Source organism: Schistocerca cancellata, chromosome 3 (assembly GCF_023864275.1).
Source record: "Schistocerca cancellata isolate TAMUIC-IGC-003103 chromosome 3, iqSchCanc2.1, whole genome shotgun sequence".
Classification (NCBI taxonomy): Eukaryota; Metazoa; Arthropoda; class Insecta; order Orthoptera; family Acrididae; genus Schistocerca; species Schistocerca cancellata.
The window spans coordinates 700,505,274-700,526,913 of NC_064628.1; the positions used below are offsets into that span (position 1 = coordinate 700,505,274).

At 36.5% G+C, this 21,640-nt stretch overlaps 2 protein-coding genes across 2 annotated transcripts; one reads left to right on the top strand and one right to left on the bottom strand.

Annotated features, from left to right (window-relative positions):
• Positions 1-13,652: 13,652 nt before the first annotated feature.
• On the bottom strand, positions 13,653-16,001 carry LOC126176963 (protein FAM102A-like). Its single transcript, XM_049924171.1, has one exon. The coding sequence runs from the start codon at positions 15,307-15,309 to the stop codon at positions 14,158-14,160; it is 1,152 nt and encodes a 383-aa protein (XP_049780128.1). The 5' UTR covers positions 15,310-16,001; the 3' UTR covers positions 13,653-14,157.
• Positions 16,002-16,670: 669 nt separating this feature from the next.
• Positions 16,671-18,374, top strand: LOC126176517 (piggyBac transposable element-derived protein 4-like). The gene has a single exon (XM_049923674.1). It carries the CDS (start codon positions 16,671-16,673, stop codon positions 18,372-18,374), a length of 1,704 nt encoding a protein of 567 aa, XP_049779631.1.
• The last annotated feature ends 3,266 nt before the right edge of the window (positions 18,375-21,640 follow it).

The following is a 21,640-nucleotide window of genomic DNA, read 5'->3' on the forward strand; positions in this document are numbered from 1 at the left end:
ACCTATCAAAGAGAGAGAGTTGGGGATGAAAAATTATTGTAGCCCATGATGTGAAAATACCCATAATTTAGTTATCCAGTATTTCAGAATAGGAACACTTAAGACCTTTATTCTCCACAAAATGATGAAAGGAAAAATTTTTATCACTTACTACAGTTTCACCATTCATGCAATAAAACTGCTACATGAAGCATGCCGTTTTAATTTATTACTTCTTTACTACTGACTGCATTCGTGACACATTTTGCAAACAGTACTGACATATACCACTGAACTTACGAGAAAAATTAATCATTGCAAGACACTTAGTTCAGGAGATTTGACGTGATAAATACTGAGATGTGTGAAAAACTGTTGTATTGTAAAAGGTGTTTAAATTTAATACTTGGTTGCTACTAACTCTATTTGCAACATATTTCACGGGCAGTATACAAATGTGCCGCTGAATGTACCAAGAAAAACAGACCATTATACATCACACAATTCAGGAGGTATGATATCATAAACATTGTGATGCATGAGACATTGTCGCATTGTGTTTTAATTTATTACTTCTTCAAGTCTATTAACAACAAATTTCATGAACAATAGGCTCATATAACACTAGATGTACCTGGAAAATTATATCATTGTACAGCATGTAGTTCAGGAGAAATGACATTATAAACATTGAGATGCATGAAAATGAAACTGCTGGGCAAAATTAGCTATGCATACAGGTGAAATATGTGTACAAATAAGCGTGAAATTTGTTAAAGATGTGTGAAATATATTTGACATGTTTGTAAGTGGACAAAGTACTAGGTAAAAATCCCATCCTAAACCCCCAAATGAAATTTGGTACACATGTTAGTTACAATCTGGAAAGTAATCCTGTAGGGACATGACTCACCAGCCTCCTATTGGTGTGAGTGTGATAATATGAAGAGAGAAGGGAGGATGAGCAGATGGACAGACAGCAAGGGGGAAGGAGGAAATAGGTACAGATAGGAAGAGGAGGTTGTCAGAGATAGGGGAGAAGGATGGTTAGAGATAGGGGAGGAGGAGATGGTCAGAGAAAGGAAAGAGGAAGAGCTGGACAGAGAAAAGAAAGATGAGGGTGAAGACAGAGATAGGGGAGGGGGCGATGAGCAGACAGAAGGGGAGGAGTAGATAAACAAAAAAAGGGAAGAGGATGAGATGCTCATATATTTCAACATAGCTTTGATGTTATCACATGTCCTTACAGTATTTTTAATAGTCGAAAAAGTACTGAGACAAACAAATTTCCATCACTTAAAACCACATCTTTCTGGCTATGTTTTGATAAGTCTGACTTGCCTCATGAGTAACATTAAAGAAATTAATAAACCCTCAATATCACAACAAAAAACCATATGGTCATCATCTTTCAAGAATTTTATTAATACATTTTCTCTGTTCCTGTACCAAGAGAATGATACTCCAGGTAGTAGAAACCTTACTTTCAGTTTTGAACCAAGCAATTCAGTGACATCTTTTGTAAGATCCAAGTCACAAGTTAAATTATTTAATTCCTTTTGACTAAATAAGACTGGTGCAGAATCTCTTTCCAGCTTCTAATCATCACCACCATTTCATTCATTTTCTGAGCTGCTCTCTTGTTACAAATGCAGAATGGTAGGTGGGACTGAATAGGATGAGATGCACTGTGTGTAACTGGTCATAGGTCCAAAGAAATGTCAGGATGTAAAATATCCTTTTTAGGTTCTGTGTTATACCTTCAACATTAACTCTGTAAAAATAGTTATATACATGATTTTGCAGTTTCCTCCAATCACAGGTAACTGCAAGTGGCACTGACTTCCTCTTCTCCACAGTCTCAGTCCCTGTACACATGTACAGCATACTCTCTGCAGTGACCAGCTTTTGTCTTTATTACCAAGCCTTATACTAAAGAATGAACAGTAGACATTTTTCATGAAACTATTAATGTCCTGGCTTTTTTTTAGCAATTACGTGGCTACCACAAACTTCACAGAATACGTTTGGATTATTCAAACACTTGGGGAAACTCATTTTTAAGAAACTGCAAATCTACATTTAACAGCACATATATAAATTCACAACACTATAGCACGTCAACATTCAACTAAGTTTCCGGCTTACCAGCCATATGGTGTGAAAAGTGTGGTCAACTAGGCCACCTTATATTCCTTTCCATTCTACTGTGGCAGATACGACGACAGTAGATTAATGATTCAAAAGTGAACAGTCTCTGTTGATATTATGCAAGTGTTTTATTAATTCCAATTACATGTTTCACATTGTTACTGCATCATCTGATGGCTGAACACTGAAAGCATTAAGTACGGTGCCTCCTTGTCACGTAAAATGGTGGTGGAAAGCACCTTTGTCATAAACTACGTTAACTTTCAGTTTATGATATGGGTGTTTTCCACCACCATTTTTATACAACAACTGGGACCTACACTTAATGCTTCCAGCATTCAACCAAGCTGATGATGCTCTAACAATTATATAATTGCAATCAAGGCTGTTCACTCCTATGAATCAGCACTCCATCCCACTAAAATAATTTTTCCCTTACTTGCAATGAAATTTAAATGAAAAATGATTTACTTGTCACGCAAAAAACTGTATACGAGAGGAAAAAACTAATAACAGATGTGAAATCAGTCAAAAAAATAATAATTCAGGAACACTAAAAAATTGTGTTGCATAGTGTTGTCAGTAGAAAATATGGGACTTACATTTTGTAAAGTGTTTTTGTTCATATGTCCAGTGATCAACATAAGTCCTGTGATCAGAACACTTAGGTCTCTAAACACATTTTATTTGCTATTTTACATGTTTTTACATTGCAGATACTTTCTGTGACATACTACATCATAGTTATCATACTGAAGATTTATCTATACTTATTGTATTAACAGTAGGAAACAGCATATTACTGAATATACTTTTAACCATAGTTATACACATAATTTTGCTAGCATGCATATTAAGAAATAGGACACACTTTATTATTTAAAATTTTTAACAATTACTGTTGTTATTTTAGTTGCTTATTTGGGTTATCTTATTTCTAAATTTGATTTTTCCCATAATTTATTTTCTTTGCTTACATTATCTTTTGTTACATTTGCTGGTTCTATATTGATCTCTACCTTTTATTTCAACTAAATTCGTCAGATATATACCCTTAAAGTTAGGTTATTATTCATCAAAGTTTTTTTATTGTGGTTCCAAAGGTTATATAGCTTATTTGATTGTTTGATTAATTATATCCAAGGATGATTCTTTTAACCAAATGGTGCCATAAATTTGATTTTTTCCCTATTAAATTTAGTGCCTTGTAAGTTGTTTGATCAACAAATCTTCAGCATTCATTTATAGCACCACATTTTAAAAGCTATTTTCTTCTTCCTTGAACAGCTTGTTGCCCTTGTTTCACTTCCATATGAAGGTATACTCAATACCTTTTGAAAAAGTCTTCTTAACACTTAAATTGATTTTACATATTAACAAATTCATCCTTTTTAAGGAACCATTTTCTTGCTATAGCCACTCTGCATTTCATATTCTTTCTACTTCAGCTGCTGTAAAGTTATTTTTCTGTACAAATAGTAAAACTCGTACAATAATTTTAGTGTCTCATTTCCTTGTCTCATTCCCTCAGTATCCCCTGATTTTAACTTGATTAGATTCCACAGCCCTTGTTTTACTTTTGTTGATGTTCATCTTGTGACTTCTTTTCAAGACACTGTCCACTCCATTCAACTGCTCTTCCAAATTCTCTGCTGTCTGACAGAGTTACAGTGTCAATGATAAACTTCAAAGTCTTTATTTCTTCTCCCCAGACCTTAATTCTCTTTCCAAATTTGTCCTTGGTTTCCTTTGGTGCTTGCTAAGTATACAGGCCTATTAACACTATGGATAGGCTACAACCCTGTCTCACTCCTTTCTCAATTACTGCTTCACTTTTACGTCTTCAACTCTTAACTGCAGGATGCTTTCTAAATATATTGTGAATGACCTTTCACTCCTATATTTTATCCCTGCTACCCTCAAAATTTCAAATACTGTACTCCACACAACACTATCAAAATATTTTTCTAAATGTACAAATGCTATAAATGCAGGGTCACCTTTCTTCAACCTTCTTCTAAGATTAGACACTGAGTCAGTATTGCTTTCCATTTCTTATATTTCTCTGTAACACAAACTGACCTTCCCAAAGGCTGGTTTCTGCCAGTTTTTCCATTCTTCTGCAAATAATTTGCATCCATGACTAATTAAATTGATGTTTCAGTAGTTTCCACACCTGTTATCATCTCCCTTCTTTGGAATTGGAATTATTACACTCTTCTTCCAATCCAGGGATATTATTCCTGTCTTGTATATCTTGCCTGCTCCATTTGCTGCAGGATATTATTCCTGTCTGCTTCAATTTTCATATTTTCTTCTCCTGTCAATTAAATTCAGTATATCCTGTATTATCCAAGTATTTATACTAGGCCTTGTCTTTCTACCTATGTGATCCTCTCTTGCCTTCACTGTTTCATCTCTCAAAGATACCCGTTTGTCTTCTATTTTATTTCTTTCAAGTCCAAAATTGGCTAATGCTCCTTCTGAAAATCTGAACTACCTGAGCTGCTTTTTTCAATTTATCCAGGCCCCATCTCATTTTCTTCAGCTTTAATATGCAGTTCACAATAAATAATTTATGGCCGAGTCCACATCTGCTCCTAAAAATGTCTTACAGCTTTATATTTGCTTTCTAAATCTCTGTCTTCCCAATATAACCTATCTGAAACCTTCCAGTGTTCTCGTGTCCCCTCCTAATATACAACATTCTTTCATAGTATTTGAACCAAGTATTAGTGATGTTTAAATTATGTTTGTACAAAATTCTACCAGATGCCTTCCTCTTTCATTCCTTTCCTCCAATCTATGTACTCCTACTATTTTCCATCTTTTCCTAATATCAAGTTTCAATAACCTATCACAGTTATACTTTCCATTTCCCTTAACTACCAATAATTTAATTTACGTCATCATGCATTAGTTCAATCTCTTCATAATTAGCATAACCACTTAGCATATAAACTTTTAGTACTGTGGTGGATGTTCACTTCATGTATTTTTGCTATGATAATGCTTTCACTATGCTGTTTGTGGTAATTTACTCATATTCCTATTTTCTTTTCATTAGTAGGCCTACTCCTGGACTGTCCCTATTTGATTGTGTGTTGATAACACTATACTGACCTCACCATAAGTCCTGTTCTTGCTACCACCACATTTCACTAATTACCGCTATTCTCTAACTTAACTATCAGATTAATGGATCTAATATTCCACACACTGACCCATGAAACATATTTTGTGTTTCCTGATGAAGACATCCTCCTGAGTAGTCTCCACCTAGAGATCCAAACGGAGAACTATTTTACCTCTAGAACATTTCAACCAAGAGGATGGAGTCAACATTAAGCCATGCAGTAGAGCTGCACGACATCAGGGGGAAAAAACAATGGCTTTAGTTTCCCTTTGTTTTCAGCCATTCACAGTACCAGCATAGCCAGACATTTGGTAATGTTACAAGACCAGATCAGTCATCCACTGCACCTACTAAAAGGCTGTTGCCTCTATTCAGGATCCATGGGTTGATGTGGTTTCTTGAGAGATACCTCTTCATTTTGGTTACACTTAGGTACAGTTATCTGTGTCACTGAGGCATACACGTCACCCCACCTCAAAAGCTCCATGGTTAATACAGTCAGTTCCTATCTTAGAGACAAAATTTCACAAAGTTTATCTTATGCAAATTCTTTGACCACTCTGTAATGTTCACATGTATTATACAAAAAAATTATGTTCTTAACAACACTTTCACTAAAGGAGTTAACATTTCTCAAGTAAATATTCAGAAAGGCTTTTTTTTCCATGTTCTAGAGGATTCAATTATTCAAGTTAAACGGTTTTTGGCTTACAAACAAAAAACCAGTAAGTAATCCTGTAAAACATACAAAATATAGTGATTTTCATCTATTAATATGTTGTTCTACTAAGAAGTGGTGGAAGAGTCAGGTAACATTTTTTATTTGCTTATTTTTCTCCTGTTCCTTTCAAACAATACCAATTAATATGAAGAAAATTGCTTCCAATAATCTGAGTTTACAAATACCTTCTAAGCTAAGGAAGTTAAAATCTGGAATTTCGTGCTACACCTCATTTGTCACATTCTCAAGGTATGAACGAGTTATTGCTCTAACCAAAACTTCCTTAGTTTCATGTGCTAAATGTGATGCATTCATCTTATTAAAATAAGCTTTCACTCTGTGCAGCACGCAACCAAGTATGAAAGTTCTTTTTTTCCCCCCATCAACCTCCATAAATCATCAATTATCACACCAAATGGTCTAAATCATTCCACTTGCTCTGACTGAAATGGAACATGTTATAGTTTCATCAAACCTTTTAACCCTCTGCTTCTTTTGACCATTAAATTAACTTTACCTTCACAATTTGCATATCTTCCCAAAAAAACTTTGGTTTCTAATACCTTGTACCAACAGTAGTAATCAGCTTGTATAGATCATACGCCAAGGGTTAAGTTCCTAGTTTTCGAATAAATATTATTTGACCAATTTATTTATACACGGATAATACAAAACCATGTACTCACATTTTATCACAAGAGGAAGACCCTGTGGTCTCAAATAACTAAAATAAAATAATAAATCAATCTTAATATGGTTTAATATATCTAAAAACAAAGATGATGAGACTTACCAAACAAAAGCACTGGCAGGTCGATAGACATACAAACAAACACAAACATACACACAAAATTCAAGCTTTCGTAACAAACGGTTGCTTCGTCAGGAAAGAGGGAAGGAGAGGGAAAGACGAAAGGATGTGGGTTTTAAGGGAGAGGGTAAGGAGTCATTCCAATCCCGGGAGCGGAAAGACTTACCTTAGGGGGGAAAAAGGACAGGTATGCACTCACACACACACACACACACACACACATATCCATCCACATATACGCAGACACCCACATCCTTTCGTCTTTCCCTCTCCTTCCCTCTTTCCTGACGAAGCAACCGTTTGTTGCGAAAGCTTGAATTTTGTGTGTATGTTTGTGTGTCTATCGACCTGCCAGCACTTTTGTTTGGTAAGTCTCATCATCTTTGTTTTTAGATATATATTTCCCACATGGAATGTTTCCTTCTATTATATTAATATGGTTTAAGGTAGAAAAGGACTATCTACTTACCTTTTTTTAGAATATTAACAGCCAGTACCAGTGAAACTTGTTTGCTTCACATACTTTGCTTTCTTGATGTCACATAGGATTATATTTAAGGGCAACTTAATTCAGATAAACACTCATTTTAACCTGTAAGCAAACCATCAGGCCCACCTGCACCATCAAATCATGAAGCTCATTACGTGATTTTTGCATTGACATTCCAATACATTCACTTGTTAATGAGATTTGAAGCTGAGCAGCCGGCACGGTAGCTCAGCGTGTTCGGTCAGAGGGTTAGCTGCCCTCTGTAATAAAAAAACTGAGTTCACCGATCAACAACGAACCAAAACGGGTGTCTTACGACGTCCGCCCCGAGCAGATACAACGAACGAAAGAGAACAAAATGAAATTTAACAAAAAAAAAAAAAAAAAGAGAAGAAGGCGACCAAATTAACTTGTTTAAAGGGACCAGAAGCATAATTCAGTTAATACAATTCAGTGGAACATTCTTGATATTGCAAGCACTTATAATACTGTCCAAAATAAGATGTGTAACACTCAATAACACTCACTTTCAGTGAGTTTCCACATGAGTTGAAGGCTGTTAAACAAAAACCACACATTTCCAACAACACTCCTATTCCCAATAATTGTTATGGAAGGGTAATTGATTAAAATAAATGTAAAAAATGTTTGTCTTCTAAGTCTACTTGAATTATGGTAGTTGTAACTTGCTAACATGCTTTGAAAAGTATGAAAATATGTTCACCTATAGAGGACTTAGTCTTAGTATCTAATCCAGCACTAGCCATCCTAAATTAGGTGTCTCATGTAATTCCAGGCAAATGCCATGCTCAAGGGGCTAGATAGTATTAGAAATGAAACAATTACCATTAACACCTTTCCAGCATTCCACAGATCTGTTAATACAAGACTCTGAATAAGCTTCTCTTCCCTCCAGCACCTGAACATGTCTCCTCCTCCTCATGAGCAGCCTTGACAGAAAGGCTATAAATGTTAGATATGAAAACACATTTTTGCAGATTACATGTATGTCTTATTTGATACAGTTTCCGTTGTTTCAAAAACTCATAAGCAAATGCTCACGTCCTGTAGTGTGGTTCAGCAATGAAGTGCCAAGCTACAAATCTAAAGGTATGGGGTTTGATACTAGTCAGTCATATGATTTTGTCACATATCAATGTATGCTAATGTGAAAGCTATCAAGTTACACCATAGTTTGGAGTCCATGTTAAGTTCATTCACAGATCTGTGGAGAGCAAGGGCTTACCACTCTAACAGCACCATACCTAATAAAGCTCTGTGGTGTTCACACCAACATTCAAGGTGCTAACAGCTTTACCTTATCATACCATTTACTATATATATCATTAAATAATGAAATTTCTTCTAATTTTTTGACAAAATACTTAAGAGCTTTTCTAGCCAAAGACTGTTACATTTTAGGAATGGTTCATTGTTATACCACAGAGACTTAAACAAGTAAACTGTAATTCTGATGAAATTTCATTGCATACTGTGCTGTTCATAATACAGCCTTTGGCAGCAGGTGAAAGACTGTTGCCAAATTTTGTGCCACAATGGAACAACAATGACATAAGTGGGCATACAGCTCACCAAAGCATTTTTATACAATGTCTTAATGATCTAGTTTATAAGCAGAGAACAGAGCATATAAACGGCAAAAGAGAAATGTATTAACTGATCATAGGCTTGTTAGCATTTCTTCCCCTCCAATGATTTCCTCTCTTTTGCAAAGAGGAGCACGTGCTTCTGAAAGTTATCAATTTCACATATTTAAAACGATTTTCATCTTTTTGAAATACCATTGTAATAAGGTAAATAAAGACATAAAAAGCAGAGAAGCTGTGTTGTAAGTGAAAAGGTAGCAGCTTTGTTTTTAATTCACATGATTTCATTGAAATAATACTTATGAATAGCATTAAGTAGTATCCTAATGGGTTATTGTTCTCCACCTTGGTTGGGTCTACAGAAGATGATAGCACTTGTGATTGGTACTCTCTATACATATTATTAATATTATACTCGGCAGATGATAAACAGCAATTCCTACAGCTGTAGTGATCATCTACATGTACATTTACACTCCACAAGCCATCATATCATGTATGGAATAGTGTACTTAGTGCAACAGCAATTTTCCTTCTTTTTTTGCATGGGAAGAAAGGTTTTCAATTCCATTGGGTATAACTCCAGATTCTTCTAATTTCACAGTCTTGCAAGATTTGTGTTGCAAAAGTACTACATTTCTTTATACTGGAATTTGGGTTCTCATAATTTTGAAAGTAAGGTTCTCAATCTGCAGAAACCTATTTGTTGTTTCTTCCACTGGAGGGTGGTGAGCATTTCTGTGATGCTCTATTGTAAATTTTACTATGCCTATGATTGATATTATAAACCAAGAAAAGAGGACCACATCTCATAAAAAGGAACAAGCTATTGATATAATTAACAATATTATAGTAAATGCAGAGTAGTGTGGTTACATTCTTAATAACAGTAATGCAAGTATGAAGCTGTTACATGGCACTCAGACCAGACAACATCTGTAATTGGACCAACACCTTCTATTTTTAAGTATCACGTATATTTGTTAATGATGTATGGCAGTGGCCAATTGCCATTGCAAGGTAGGTCTACACAATAACTTTATAGAGAATAACTCACTAATTAACTAGTAATCATGATCAAAGGCCATATTGATAACGATCTTAAAAATTGAACACACTGTATGCAACTGAACACTCACTGGCTATTGGTAAGGGCATTACATCAGATGCACAGAACCAGAATAAACTGGTCCTCCTTTGAAACTTCCTGCCAGACTAAAACTGTGTGCCAGACTGAGACTTGAACTCAGCACTTTGCCTTTCACAGGCAAGTGCTCTCCCATCTGAGCTACCCAAGCACGACACCTTGCAGAACTAGCACTTCTGGAGGACAGGATATGATGGAGACATGGCTTAGCCATACCCTGAGGAATGTTTCCAAAATGAAATATTCACTCTGCAATGGAGTGTGTACTGATATCAAACTTCCTAGCAGAGTAAAACTGTGTGCCAGACAGAGACTCGAACTCAAGACCTCTGCCTTTCTGCTAGGTTTGCAAGAGAGATTCTGTGAAATTTGGAAGGTAGGAGACGAGATACTGGCAGAATGAAAGCTGTGAGGACGGGTCATGAGTCATGCTTGGGTAGCTCAGATGGTAGGGCACTTGCCTGCAAAAGGCAAAGGTCCCGAGTTTGAGTCTCGGACTGGCACACAGTTTTAACCTGTCAGGAAGTTTCATATCAGCGCACACTCTGCTGCACAGTGAAATTTTCATTCTAGTCTTCCTTTGATTGTGGATCCTTGTATAATAACACTAAGGGAGACAGTTTTAGACAAACTGAATCTAACTACCCTAAGTATACAACACGCAGAGAATCTAAGGTGGAGAGACATGCCTAGATAGATCAGTCAGAAATAACATTGTGCAGAAAAGCCCAGCTGAAAAGTCTGTGAGAAGGAATTACACAAAGGGGCTCTCTGAAGTAATTAAACTGGCATTCACACTTGGTGGCTTGAGGATATATCACAAACCATCAACATGTATTTCAACAAGAAGTTGTTCATCCACCTTCTATACTTTTCTCAAATCTACTACATTAACTTAGATCCCCTCTCTGCTCCATTAATAGTCTCTAGCCAACAGAATCTTCCATTGCTTACTTTCTCGTTCCTTTCCATACCAAAGAAAATATTTTTATCATATTTTCACTGTTAGTAAGAAAGAACTGTGATATACAGCAACACAAGTTACTGAAGACGATAATACAAGGGTATAAAATACTCTGGTAAACGTGTGCTTATAAAACAGCAAAATGCAGCTCCAATTGGGGCTGAGGAATATGTTCATGCATTTGTTTCACATGCTGTAACCACCAGTGTTTGGAAAAAATTAAGTATCGTTAATACATGTAATTAGTGTTAAGTCTTTGGAAGACTGAACCCTTTTGTTTTTACTCTTTGGAAAATTTTTGTTTACCCCTTAGGGGGTATTTAATCCCAGGTTAGTAACTATTGCTCTAGGCTGTAATATCACTGCTGGGTACAATTATAAGGTGTACAGAATTTACAAGGTAACTACTATTGAATCATATGAAAGAAAACGTAAATTAGTTACTAACTACAGCATGCACACCCTTCATTCAACATGCCAATGTCACTACAGATATTCAGATTTAGGTTATGACATGTTTGATATGCCTGCCATAATTGGCGATGATGTGGTGCAGACAAATAGTGAAATTCTGCATGACCCACTGAAGAGTTGGAACATTGATGCTGTCGATGACCTTCTGAATGGTTGTTTTGAGCTCAGCAATGGGTTTGGGGTTATTGCTGTACACCTTCCCCACAAAAAGGAGCCACATGTGTTCATATCTGGAGAGTACAGCAGGCAAACGAGGCCCTTGCCAGTGACCTCTGGGTACCCTAGAGACAGAATGCCGTTCCCAAAGTGCTCCTCCAGGACAAAAACACTCTCCTGCTTTGATGGAGTCAAGTCCAATCTTGCATAAACCACATCTTGTCACTTTGGATAATGGGGATGAAATAATCCAACAAAACTTTCACGTACTATTCGGTAGTCACCGTGCCATCAAGGAATATTGCACCGATTATTCCGTGACAGGAAATCACACACCACACAGCCACGTGTTGAGGGTGAAGAGCCTTCTGGATCATGAGATGCGGATTCTCAGTCCTCCAATTTTTTATTACTGACAAACTCATCCGAATGAAAGTGGGCTTCATTGCTAACCGAACCATACATGCACGTACTAATTCCCATCATGCTCCACGGCCAACCATGCAGTTTGAACATCCTAACGCAAACCATCCATAAGTTATGATTTTATTTCATGTACTTCAATAAGTGTCACCCTGTAGATAATAGAAAGCGATATGTCTCATTAGTATTCACCTGTACCAAAGAGAACTTAAGGCTAATGGATTACAACATGAACTACATGGAACTGGAGAGGGAAAAAAATTATGCTGAATTTTGTATAAAACTTTACATATACTAGGGTACTTATCAAAGCTGGCAACAGCTACTGTTGGGTACCAAAGGAGAAGTAGTAGAGGATGTTGTCAGAGATAACTGAAGGAAGCACAAAGACAAAACACCTCTCAGATCTAACACTATCTGAGAAGCCACACGAAAAATGTAAGTGGAAGAAAATGCATTTTTCATTGTTTCCTCACATTCTCTACCATGTATTTTGATTTTATGTGACTTCTCCAAGTTATGTTTTCAGTTTTCCTATATTTACTTTAACTTCTACCAAAAGCTTGAGTTTCAACTACATGTAGTACTTGTTTCTTCTTTAACTATCATTTAGTTTCTGAACCTCACAAGTACAAGTGTTAAACAATATATAGTGAAAAAAAAAACAGCTTAAAGGCAATAGCCATTGGAAAATAATTCCTAAAAATGAAATTGTCTGGCGATCTAATATGAAACATAACTGTGTACATGAGAGTGACTGACAACTCACCAAACAGGAGTGCTGACCATCAACACAGCAGCATAGGCCATAGAGAAGATTTTCACTCTTTTCATAAATAAGATATTATCACCTTCAAACAGCAGTGCAACCTTCTGTAAGCTTCACAATGACTCACAGCTGAAAAGCGCACTGTCAGTAAATCACAGGCATCAGACACTCTCAAATTCACAAAACAGACATTCAGAAGTTTTGTGGAAATCTTGAAGATTTCCATACATTAGCAGGTCTTAAATTCTGGAACTGTAATTAAAGTAATCAATGCAACTGATTACCTGCCCGTGATTTCTTAGGTATGACATGAGTCATTGCACAGTTAGGAAAAACTGAGATGGGGTAGGGTACGGAGCCAAAAATGACAAGTCACTCATGTGGAAAAATATCCTTCAACTGTCTCTGCTTACCTAGTCATTGTTATAACAACCAAATAGGCTACTGAATATACAAATAATGAGGGCACAGGTTGGTTCTTACTCCAGACCATATGATTTTCACAGTTCTACTTAGGTAGCAGTATCACACAAGTATTTAAATCACCGTTGTTTTGTGATCAAATAAGCTTTGTATATGTGCAACCTATGGCATGTTCACACTTACTGATTTGAGAAATTCACTGACCCAGAAACTCAATTTTTCTCACTTTAAACAAAACAAATATGATGATCCTCAAGATAAAAACAATCTTTTACGATTAAAATACCTGGAACAACAATGCATTCATTTCACTTCATTATTAGCTGAAAGAAAACTATAGCTGCAATCTATAAAAAGGTATCTACAAAATATGCCAAAACAAAGTCAAACCAAACACCTAGTGTATGAAATAGGAACATTTTAATATTTTTCACCTAAATGAATATTCTGTAACAAAAGTTACTTAATAAAAACAGACCATAAATAATTGATAATACTGCACAGAATTTTGACAATAAATATTTGTTAAAACAGAGTCTGACATTTTAACAGTAAAGTCTAAATGTCTTCATTCCGCTTCAAAACATATCTCCCAGAACATTCTTCATGCTGGGAAAGTACAGGACAGGAATATTTTCTGTTACTGAGACTTACTTAGAACCACAAAATGTAATTTGGTACATTTTCTGGAAGGAAGTACTAACTGTACAAAACACATTCAACAAAATAACAGCAAAGGCAGAAAACAGCGAAATCACTTTTCATTAAGGAACTATATGACAATATCTACAAGCTGAAATATGGTTCACATTTCCAAAAATACACTTCACATTTGTGAAAATGTGTTGCACACATTATAAGGCACTTAATGAAACACTGTTCAAATACATTTATCAGTTTTTAAGATTAATTTTGATTAGACTTCACTACAACTTCTTTCAAACTTCCTGAAAGTACCTGACTTCTGGTTTTAGGAGTTCCCAGGGTAGTTGAACCATCTTTAGCTATAAAAAGTTGCAACCCCAAATTTTCATCATTTTCATTTGGCTGATCATGTATGGTTGACCTAATAAGTTCATCAATCAAACTATCAGCATCAATTCCACTACCTGAATTACTGTCACGAATAATTCCATGTTCCGCCTTCTTCCGCCTATCTAAAGATGATGTCTCGTCAAGTCCTGAAGTTTCATTGAAACAAAAACCAGTGCTGGAATTTCTTGCATGTCTATATATCTTGGGGCTGCTGTGCCATCGATGATGGCTGTAGCCATTGACAGTATGCAAGTTAGTATTATTGTTCACACTGCTTGATGTTGAACCACTTTCAAGACGAGCTGTAGAGTATTCACCATTTTCAGTGCTCGATACAATCTCTATCTGCCTGTCTCCTTCTTTAACTACAGGCTCGACATTTGGAGTAATTTCACATGAAGTTAATCCCAGTCTTTTTCTGGATAAGCTGCCACTAGCTGGTGTTACACCTGTTACTGACTTAGCTGTGGGGCCACTTGAAAGAGTAGCTCCTCTTTCACAGCTGTCAGCTTCATTGTTGTCTTGTTTTGTAACAGGACTGGGTTTTGCTGATGCAGATGGTACCTTGAACAGAATATCACCTGAAAGCAAATTCATTTTTATGGAAACACCAAGCACTGAATTATCCTGTCTCTGGTGTGTACCATATCCTTCCAGTAGATACCGCCTTGCAATTTCACCACAGCCTGCAAATTCTGCAAGATTTACATTACAAAAACCAAGCTTTTGAAATGAGCGACCACCTTTCACTTCTCTGCGAACAGATATTCGAAGGATACACGGGTTAAGTACGCCAGTAGACGCGTTAGCTGTCATTTTACAGTCAAACTGAAATTTTGCAGCCCACTGCACAGTATGTTCACGTACTTCCTCCCGGCTAGAAGTTTCGGTGAAGCCTCCCCCATTTAGTAGTCTCACTTTAGCAAACAGTACTGCGTTGATGAAAGGTACTGCAGTCAGTTCTTCTACACAGATTTCTACCTGAAACTTGTAATATTTTTTCCTTTGCAGCATAAATGCCATTTCATTGATGTCACCTGGAGTACTATCAGTGCACTGTGATCAGTCAAACTCGAAAAACAGTGGACAACAGCGTACAAACACAAGCGTAATACGACGTAACAGGTATAAGAAGCTAACAAAACCGATGACAGGAAACTCTAAACAGCTGATCATATACCTCAAATAACGCAATGACACACGACTAACACATCCGACAGCAGCTCCGCAGAGACTGCCGATCACGCGTATCACGCTTAACGTAATAATTAACACCTTGGCAGCGACGTCACTCAATCTCGAGCTACGTACACACCAGTTTTAACACATTTTATCAGAGGCGCTTCTGTAACTGGTGTTTGACATACACCTGTGGCTTCGTAACTTTTTTATGTCTGAGATAACTTCCATTTTAAAGGCCGAAGATATACTCACTGCAGGTACACGTCACAGAATGTGCTAATTTACGTGAAACACAAAATGTGTGTTCAAGAGAATGTATTGTATGTCAATTATTAAATGAAATGCTGCACACTAAATTACGAAGTCTCTAATTTTATGAGACATACATTTTTATCTGCGGCCAAAGATACAACTGTTCACGAAAGGTCTCGAGGAGTTTGCTTGCAATTGCAACAATACATGACAAAAATGCGAAGTACAATGAAAATGTTTATACTTAATATTTTTGCATTCTCTCAGAAGGAGACGTCAGCAACGGCGGCTGGTTTGCGAACAAGTTCATTAAACCGACAGTTCTGTAATCCCATGTCAAATAACTTGTGCTCCTTCCACACACACACACACACATACAACATAATCAGGTTACAGATTGTATTAACTCTTTGGAGCACGGTGGTATACATAGTATACCACCTTTTGAAAATTTTCTTGGCTCTTTGCACAGTGGTTTAACTGCACGACCACCACTCTAATATGCTCACCTAGTTCTCTACTTATCAGACAGATGGCACTCACTGCCTATAAGGAATCAGTTCCCGCCAAGAATTGCATAGATTACAACTGTGAAAGCTGCGTGCTGAGTTGTGCATGGTTTTTGCGTGTGAATAGTGGTTTATAACGAATTTCTTGTTGCGCCTGTGTTTTTTCCATATCTTGGACGTCACAGCTACGGTATGAACCCATGTATACATTCATATGCACAATCTTCCGTTATTTATATACAATTTATTTTGGTGGTATATTATTTGTACCACCGTGCATGTAGCAGTATTCTATTGCATTTCGTTTCCTAGTATAAAATTCGAAATCCTCCGCTACAAAGTTTAGTTTTTAATTGTGTTGTGACTTATTTTAGCTCTTTCTCCATTTTGTTTTGCTTACGTATTCTTTACTTGGATTCAGGCTGTTGTTTGAAAATGAAAATGTCAAGAAGAGGCTTACGAGATGAAGAAATCGAACGATTATTGTGTGAAATTCCATCAGACGAGGATTCCACTGTTGACACCACAGATGACGAATCTGATTATGAAGCAAGCATTGTTGCGGAGGCTATTGTGTCGTCTGAAGGCGAAGTTTCAGAGAGCGAGGAAGAAAGTGAGTCCACTCCGCCAAAACGCGCTGCTGACACAGCGCCAACTTGGGGACAACAATTCAATGCTACCTCAGGAATGCAGTTCGACAGTGAATCAGGACCAAGTGCTTTTATTAGGGACATTGATGATCCAGAACCTATCGATATATTCGAAAAAATATTTCCAAAAGAGCTAGTTGAGCTAATCGTTTTCCAAACAAATTTATATGCGACGCAATCTGGCAAGTCTTTCACTCCAACAACTGACAATGAAATACGAACTTTCCTGGGAATCAACATTTTGATGGGTATAAAGCGTATGCCAGCATACAGAGACTACTGGTCTAGTGCCCCAGAACTTCATGATCGTTATATTGCATCTCTGATGGCAGTAAATCGGTTTGGATGGTTACTGAGGAACATTCATCTGAATGATAACACATTGCATCCAGAAAAAGGACACCCAGGTTATGACAAACTGTACAAGCTGCGACCAGTGATCAAGATACTATCTGAATCTTTTTCCAAGTGTTACCAACCCAGCAAACACCTAGCAATTGATGAGTCAATGATCAAATTCAAAGGCCGCAACAGTATGAAACAATACATGAGAGATAAACCCATAAAGCGTGGTTACAAAGTGTGGATGCTGTGTGACAAGACCTCTTACAACTTGAAATTTGATATTTACACCGGAAAAGTAGGTGACACAGTGCAAACAGGCCTTGGGGAGCATGTAGTGCTGAGTTTGTCCTCTGAACTCGTAAATAAAGGCCATTATCTTTATTTCGACAACTATTTCAATAGCTATAACTTGTTGGCTGGTTTACAGCAGAGAAACATATATGCCTGTGGGACAGTTCAACCAACAAGGAAACATTTACCCAAATTAAAAACAGACAAAGAATTAAGCAGAGGTGAATTTGACTGGAGGGTCAGCAACTGTGGCATCCTCTACTTGAAGTGGAAAGATAAGAGAGCTGTTCATCTCCTTTCAAATTTTCACAGTCCTGAAGTTACTACAGTGACTCGCCGTGAAAGAGATGGTTCACGCATAGAGCTACCTTGTCCTCAAGCAGTGATGGATTACAATGCACACATGAACAATGTCGACAAGTTCGACCAACTGAAAAAATCATATGAAATAAGCCGGAGAAGTAAAAAGTGGTGGCACCGAATATTCTTTCACCTGCTTGATGTCAGTATCGTCAACAGCTATATAATTTGGAAGGAACTAGGCGATAGAGAAAAAATGACTGCCAAAGTCTTCAGGATGAGTATCCTGCAAAGCTTAGTAACCCAGAAAACACCATTGAGGCCATCTAGACTTCATGAGAGTCAAGTCCACGTAAAGAAAAACAAGCCATATGTTTCCTCACGCCAGCGTCTCGACAATTCATCCCACCAGCCAGAGCGTACTACCGCCAGACGTTGTGCGAAATGCAGTACAAAAAAGAAGCAAGTGCGCACTTTCTGGATGTGCGCTGAATGCAAAGTGCCTTTGTGCCTTAGCAAAACAAAAAGGTGCTTTCAAGATTTTCACAAAAAGGAATAAGAAACATATTTTATTTGTAAGGTTTGTAATTTGATTTTGTATTGTAAATGACCAATTGCCAGAAATAAAATTATTTTACATTAATTATACTAATTATTACTGCTTAGAGTAGAATTTAAAGGTGAGTTACAAGCACAAACCAAGATATCTCAAAAACTTTAGGTACGGCCCTAAGTGGCATGGTGGTATATTATATATACCACCATCTAAAACCAAAATCAATACAATAAAAAATTTTAATTCATGTTTTCCTTTATTAGCAACCCCACCAGACATAGAAAATGCATGTTTTATTAAAAAATTAATTAAACATAAAATCTGTGCATCAAAGAGTTAAGCCGCTGAAGCTTGTAGTTCCACCACAAAAAAGAAGGGTTCTCAAAATCTCGTACGCAACGGAAAACATCCGTGCAGATTTTTCGTTATCGTAACAATTGCTGTTCCAATTGTCGGGTAGCATATTCTAAAATTACGTGAGATAAATACCACATGTCGCAGAGTCCAACAATAAGGTGCACACGGTTTGATTATAAGGTTGTATAACACGGAGTCATGATTCAATAAAGGAACTTGCTCGCTTAACACTTGGGCGCATCCATTCCATCATGCCTGTAACCTAGCATAAATATCCATTTGCGAAGTTATTATTTATTTATTAACCCATGAAATCATGCGTCATTTACATTACAGTAGTCAACTTGAGAGTTATTATTTAATCACCTTCACAATTGTGGTTAATAGTTGTGGACAGAATTAATGTTACAAGTGACATAAGTTAGCTTCCATAAATTCATCAAATGAATAAAAACAGCGCTGCAGCATTACACGTGTAACATTCTTTCTGAGTTTTTATTATTTTTGACTTAGCAAGGTAATTAGTTATCGAGTATGCCGCATATGTGCCTCATACTGTCACGGTGTTTACTCAGTCTCATATTTGTCAGATGAGTGCTTCAATCATCATTGGTGTTTGGTTTAAAGAGATGGAGAATCCTATTTATAAATAAGAATAAATTTGTAGGTGCATGCGGTGGTACATGAATCATGGTCTTGACAATTTGTTTTTTCATAACAAAATTTGCTTGTGTATTGGTCCCCAGAAAAGTATGCCATATGAGATGACTGAGTAAACTAGTGCAAAGTACGTACTTTTAATGAGAGTCAAGTCACACCTTTGACTGAGAACTCTACAGACACAGCAGAGGCCATTGAGTTTACACAGTAGTTTACCTCTGAGGGTATTCCACTGTAGTGTGTAGGCTACCCAGAGCCCCAGGAATTTAGTCTCATTGACCTGTTCAATAACTTCCTTGTCAATGACTAACAATTTACTCAATATTAAGGATAAATTTCTGTGAAATCCAACTGCTCAATGTGGAGGAGATGAGCCTTCCACTGGAACACAGATACAATCCCATTATAAAGAAGTGATACCTCTCTACAATACCATAAAGTAAAGTGTAGACTGTCACCAATGTGACATGATTCACAGGTGTTCATTACCAGATGACAGTGTAGCACTGTCATCCAGACACTAATACAGTATAATGCAGTATTTTAATACCAAGCTGTCGCTGTTTCTTCTTCATTAATGAAGTTACGAGTTTTAATCTAGTTTCTTGGCAGGCAGCAAGAGATATATAAATTTGCTAATTGTATTCATCATAAATAATCCATCACAATTTGAGAATAGTTACATTGACAGAAACAAAACAAGAAGAAAAAAATTACCTTTATTACTGAAGCTTTCAGCAGACCAGAAAGATATCCAATATGCAGCTACAAAATCTTTAATTATTTACGAAACAATATAACAAATTTAATTTCAACTTGTTTGTTCTGGACAGCTTCTATCTTACAAACAATTTGTTTTTATAAAAGCAGTCTTTCATGAAAACCATTGGTGTTGGATCCACTATTACACTCAAGCCTGTAAATATCTTGTAAACTGATTGATTCCATACAATTTCAGTAGAAAGTTGAATAAATGATCTATGAAACATGGCACTGACTAACCCACACTTGCCTCCTCAGAATTTCACCCAGAATACATATTGGGGAGACCACACAAGTATCTGTCATACAAATCATTCTTGAATAGGCCTTCTGCTCTCCTTTGTAGAATACACACTGTATAATTCAGCCTTGGTTAATACAATTGGTGATACTAAGCCCATATAAGACAGGTATATTCGTGGAAAAGGCTGAAACAGGTATCATCTGAAAAAATGAAAAATCGAGGATGCAGGTATCCTGATACCTATTCATTCAGAAATCACTGGCAGGACTGAATTCACACATGTTGGTCTGGAAAGCTGTAATTTAAGCACCATATAAAATTTGTAAAGATAAAGATCCACATGCTCTATAATAATATTCTGACACAACAATCATCTAAGTTCCATTTCCACAGCTAACTGGTACTGTCATTTTTCTCTCTCTCTCTCTCTCTCTCTCTCTCTCTCTCTCTCTCTCTTTACTTTTCTAAAAGCTGTCTTCACTTTAGAAATGTTTCCTGGTGTTTGGACTTACTTTGGATAATTTTATAGTGATCTCTTTGCTGCTTATATTGTGTTGTCATGAATGCCAACAACACTGTGTGGACTACTTTTGTTTTGGTTATGCACAACACAAAAGCAGCATCTTCTTACTAGTTATGAATACAAACAACTGCTCCAGAACACAAATTTAAAACATGCACAAATTTCCAGGTTTCGTTATTTAAAACTCTTTCATTGATAGAAAGATAGGAAACTTAGAAAATTAAAGGATGAGACATTCTATATACTTTAATAACAAACTTCAAACACTATATGTGTGAAAGACCTATATCTCCAATAAGTAGCCTATCTTACCTTTTCCATGGAACAGGTACTGATGCATAGAAATCAATACATGAAAGTTTCTCTCAATTAAATTTTTCTGATTATTCCTTCATATAAAGTAAGATAAATCTCGAGTGGTGTTTGCTATTATACAGCCAAATAAAGAAAAATCAAAAGAATATCAAGTGTTTGAAATATGCATTGTGTAAGATTTACAGTGAAGGCATTCCAGTTGCATACATCGCAAAATGACACAATAGGAAACCACCTCTATTAGTTATGACATTGTTTCTTCGGCCTGGAGATGGCTAATTTGCACAGAAAAAAATGGTTTGTTTTCGAGGTTGTTCAGTAAATTGCCAAGAATTTAAGGCAGTTGTGAAGCTTTATTTACTCTGCTGACCATTAAAACTGCAACACAATGAAACTGACATATAATAC

Coding starts and splice junctions, on each gene's coding strand:
- LOC126176963 (XM_049924171.1), bottom strand. CDS start 15,309: ATGGCATTTATGCTGCAAAGGAAAAAATATTACAAGTTTCAGGTAGAA.
- LOC126176517 (XM_049923674.1), top strand. CDS start 16,671: ATGTCAAGAAGAGGCTTACGAGATGAAGAAATCGAACGATTATTGTGT.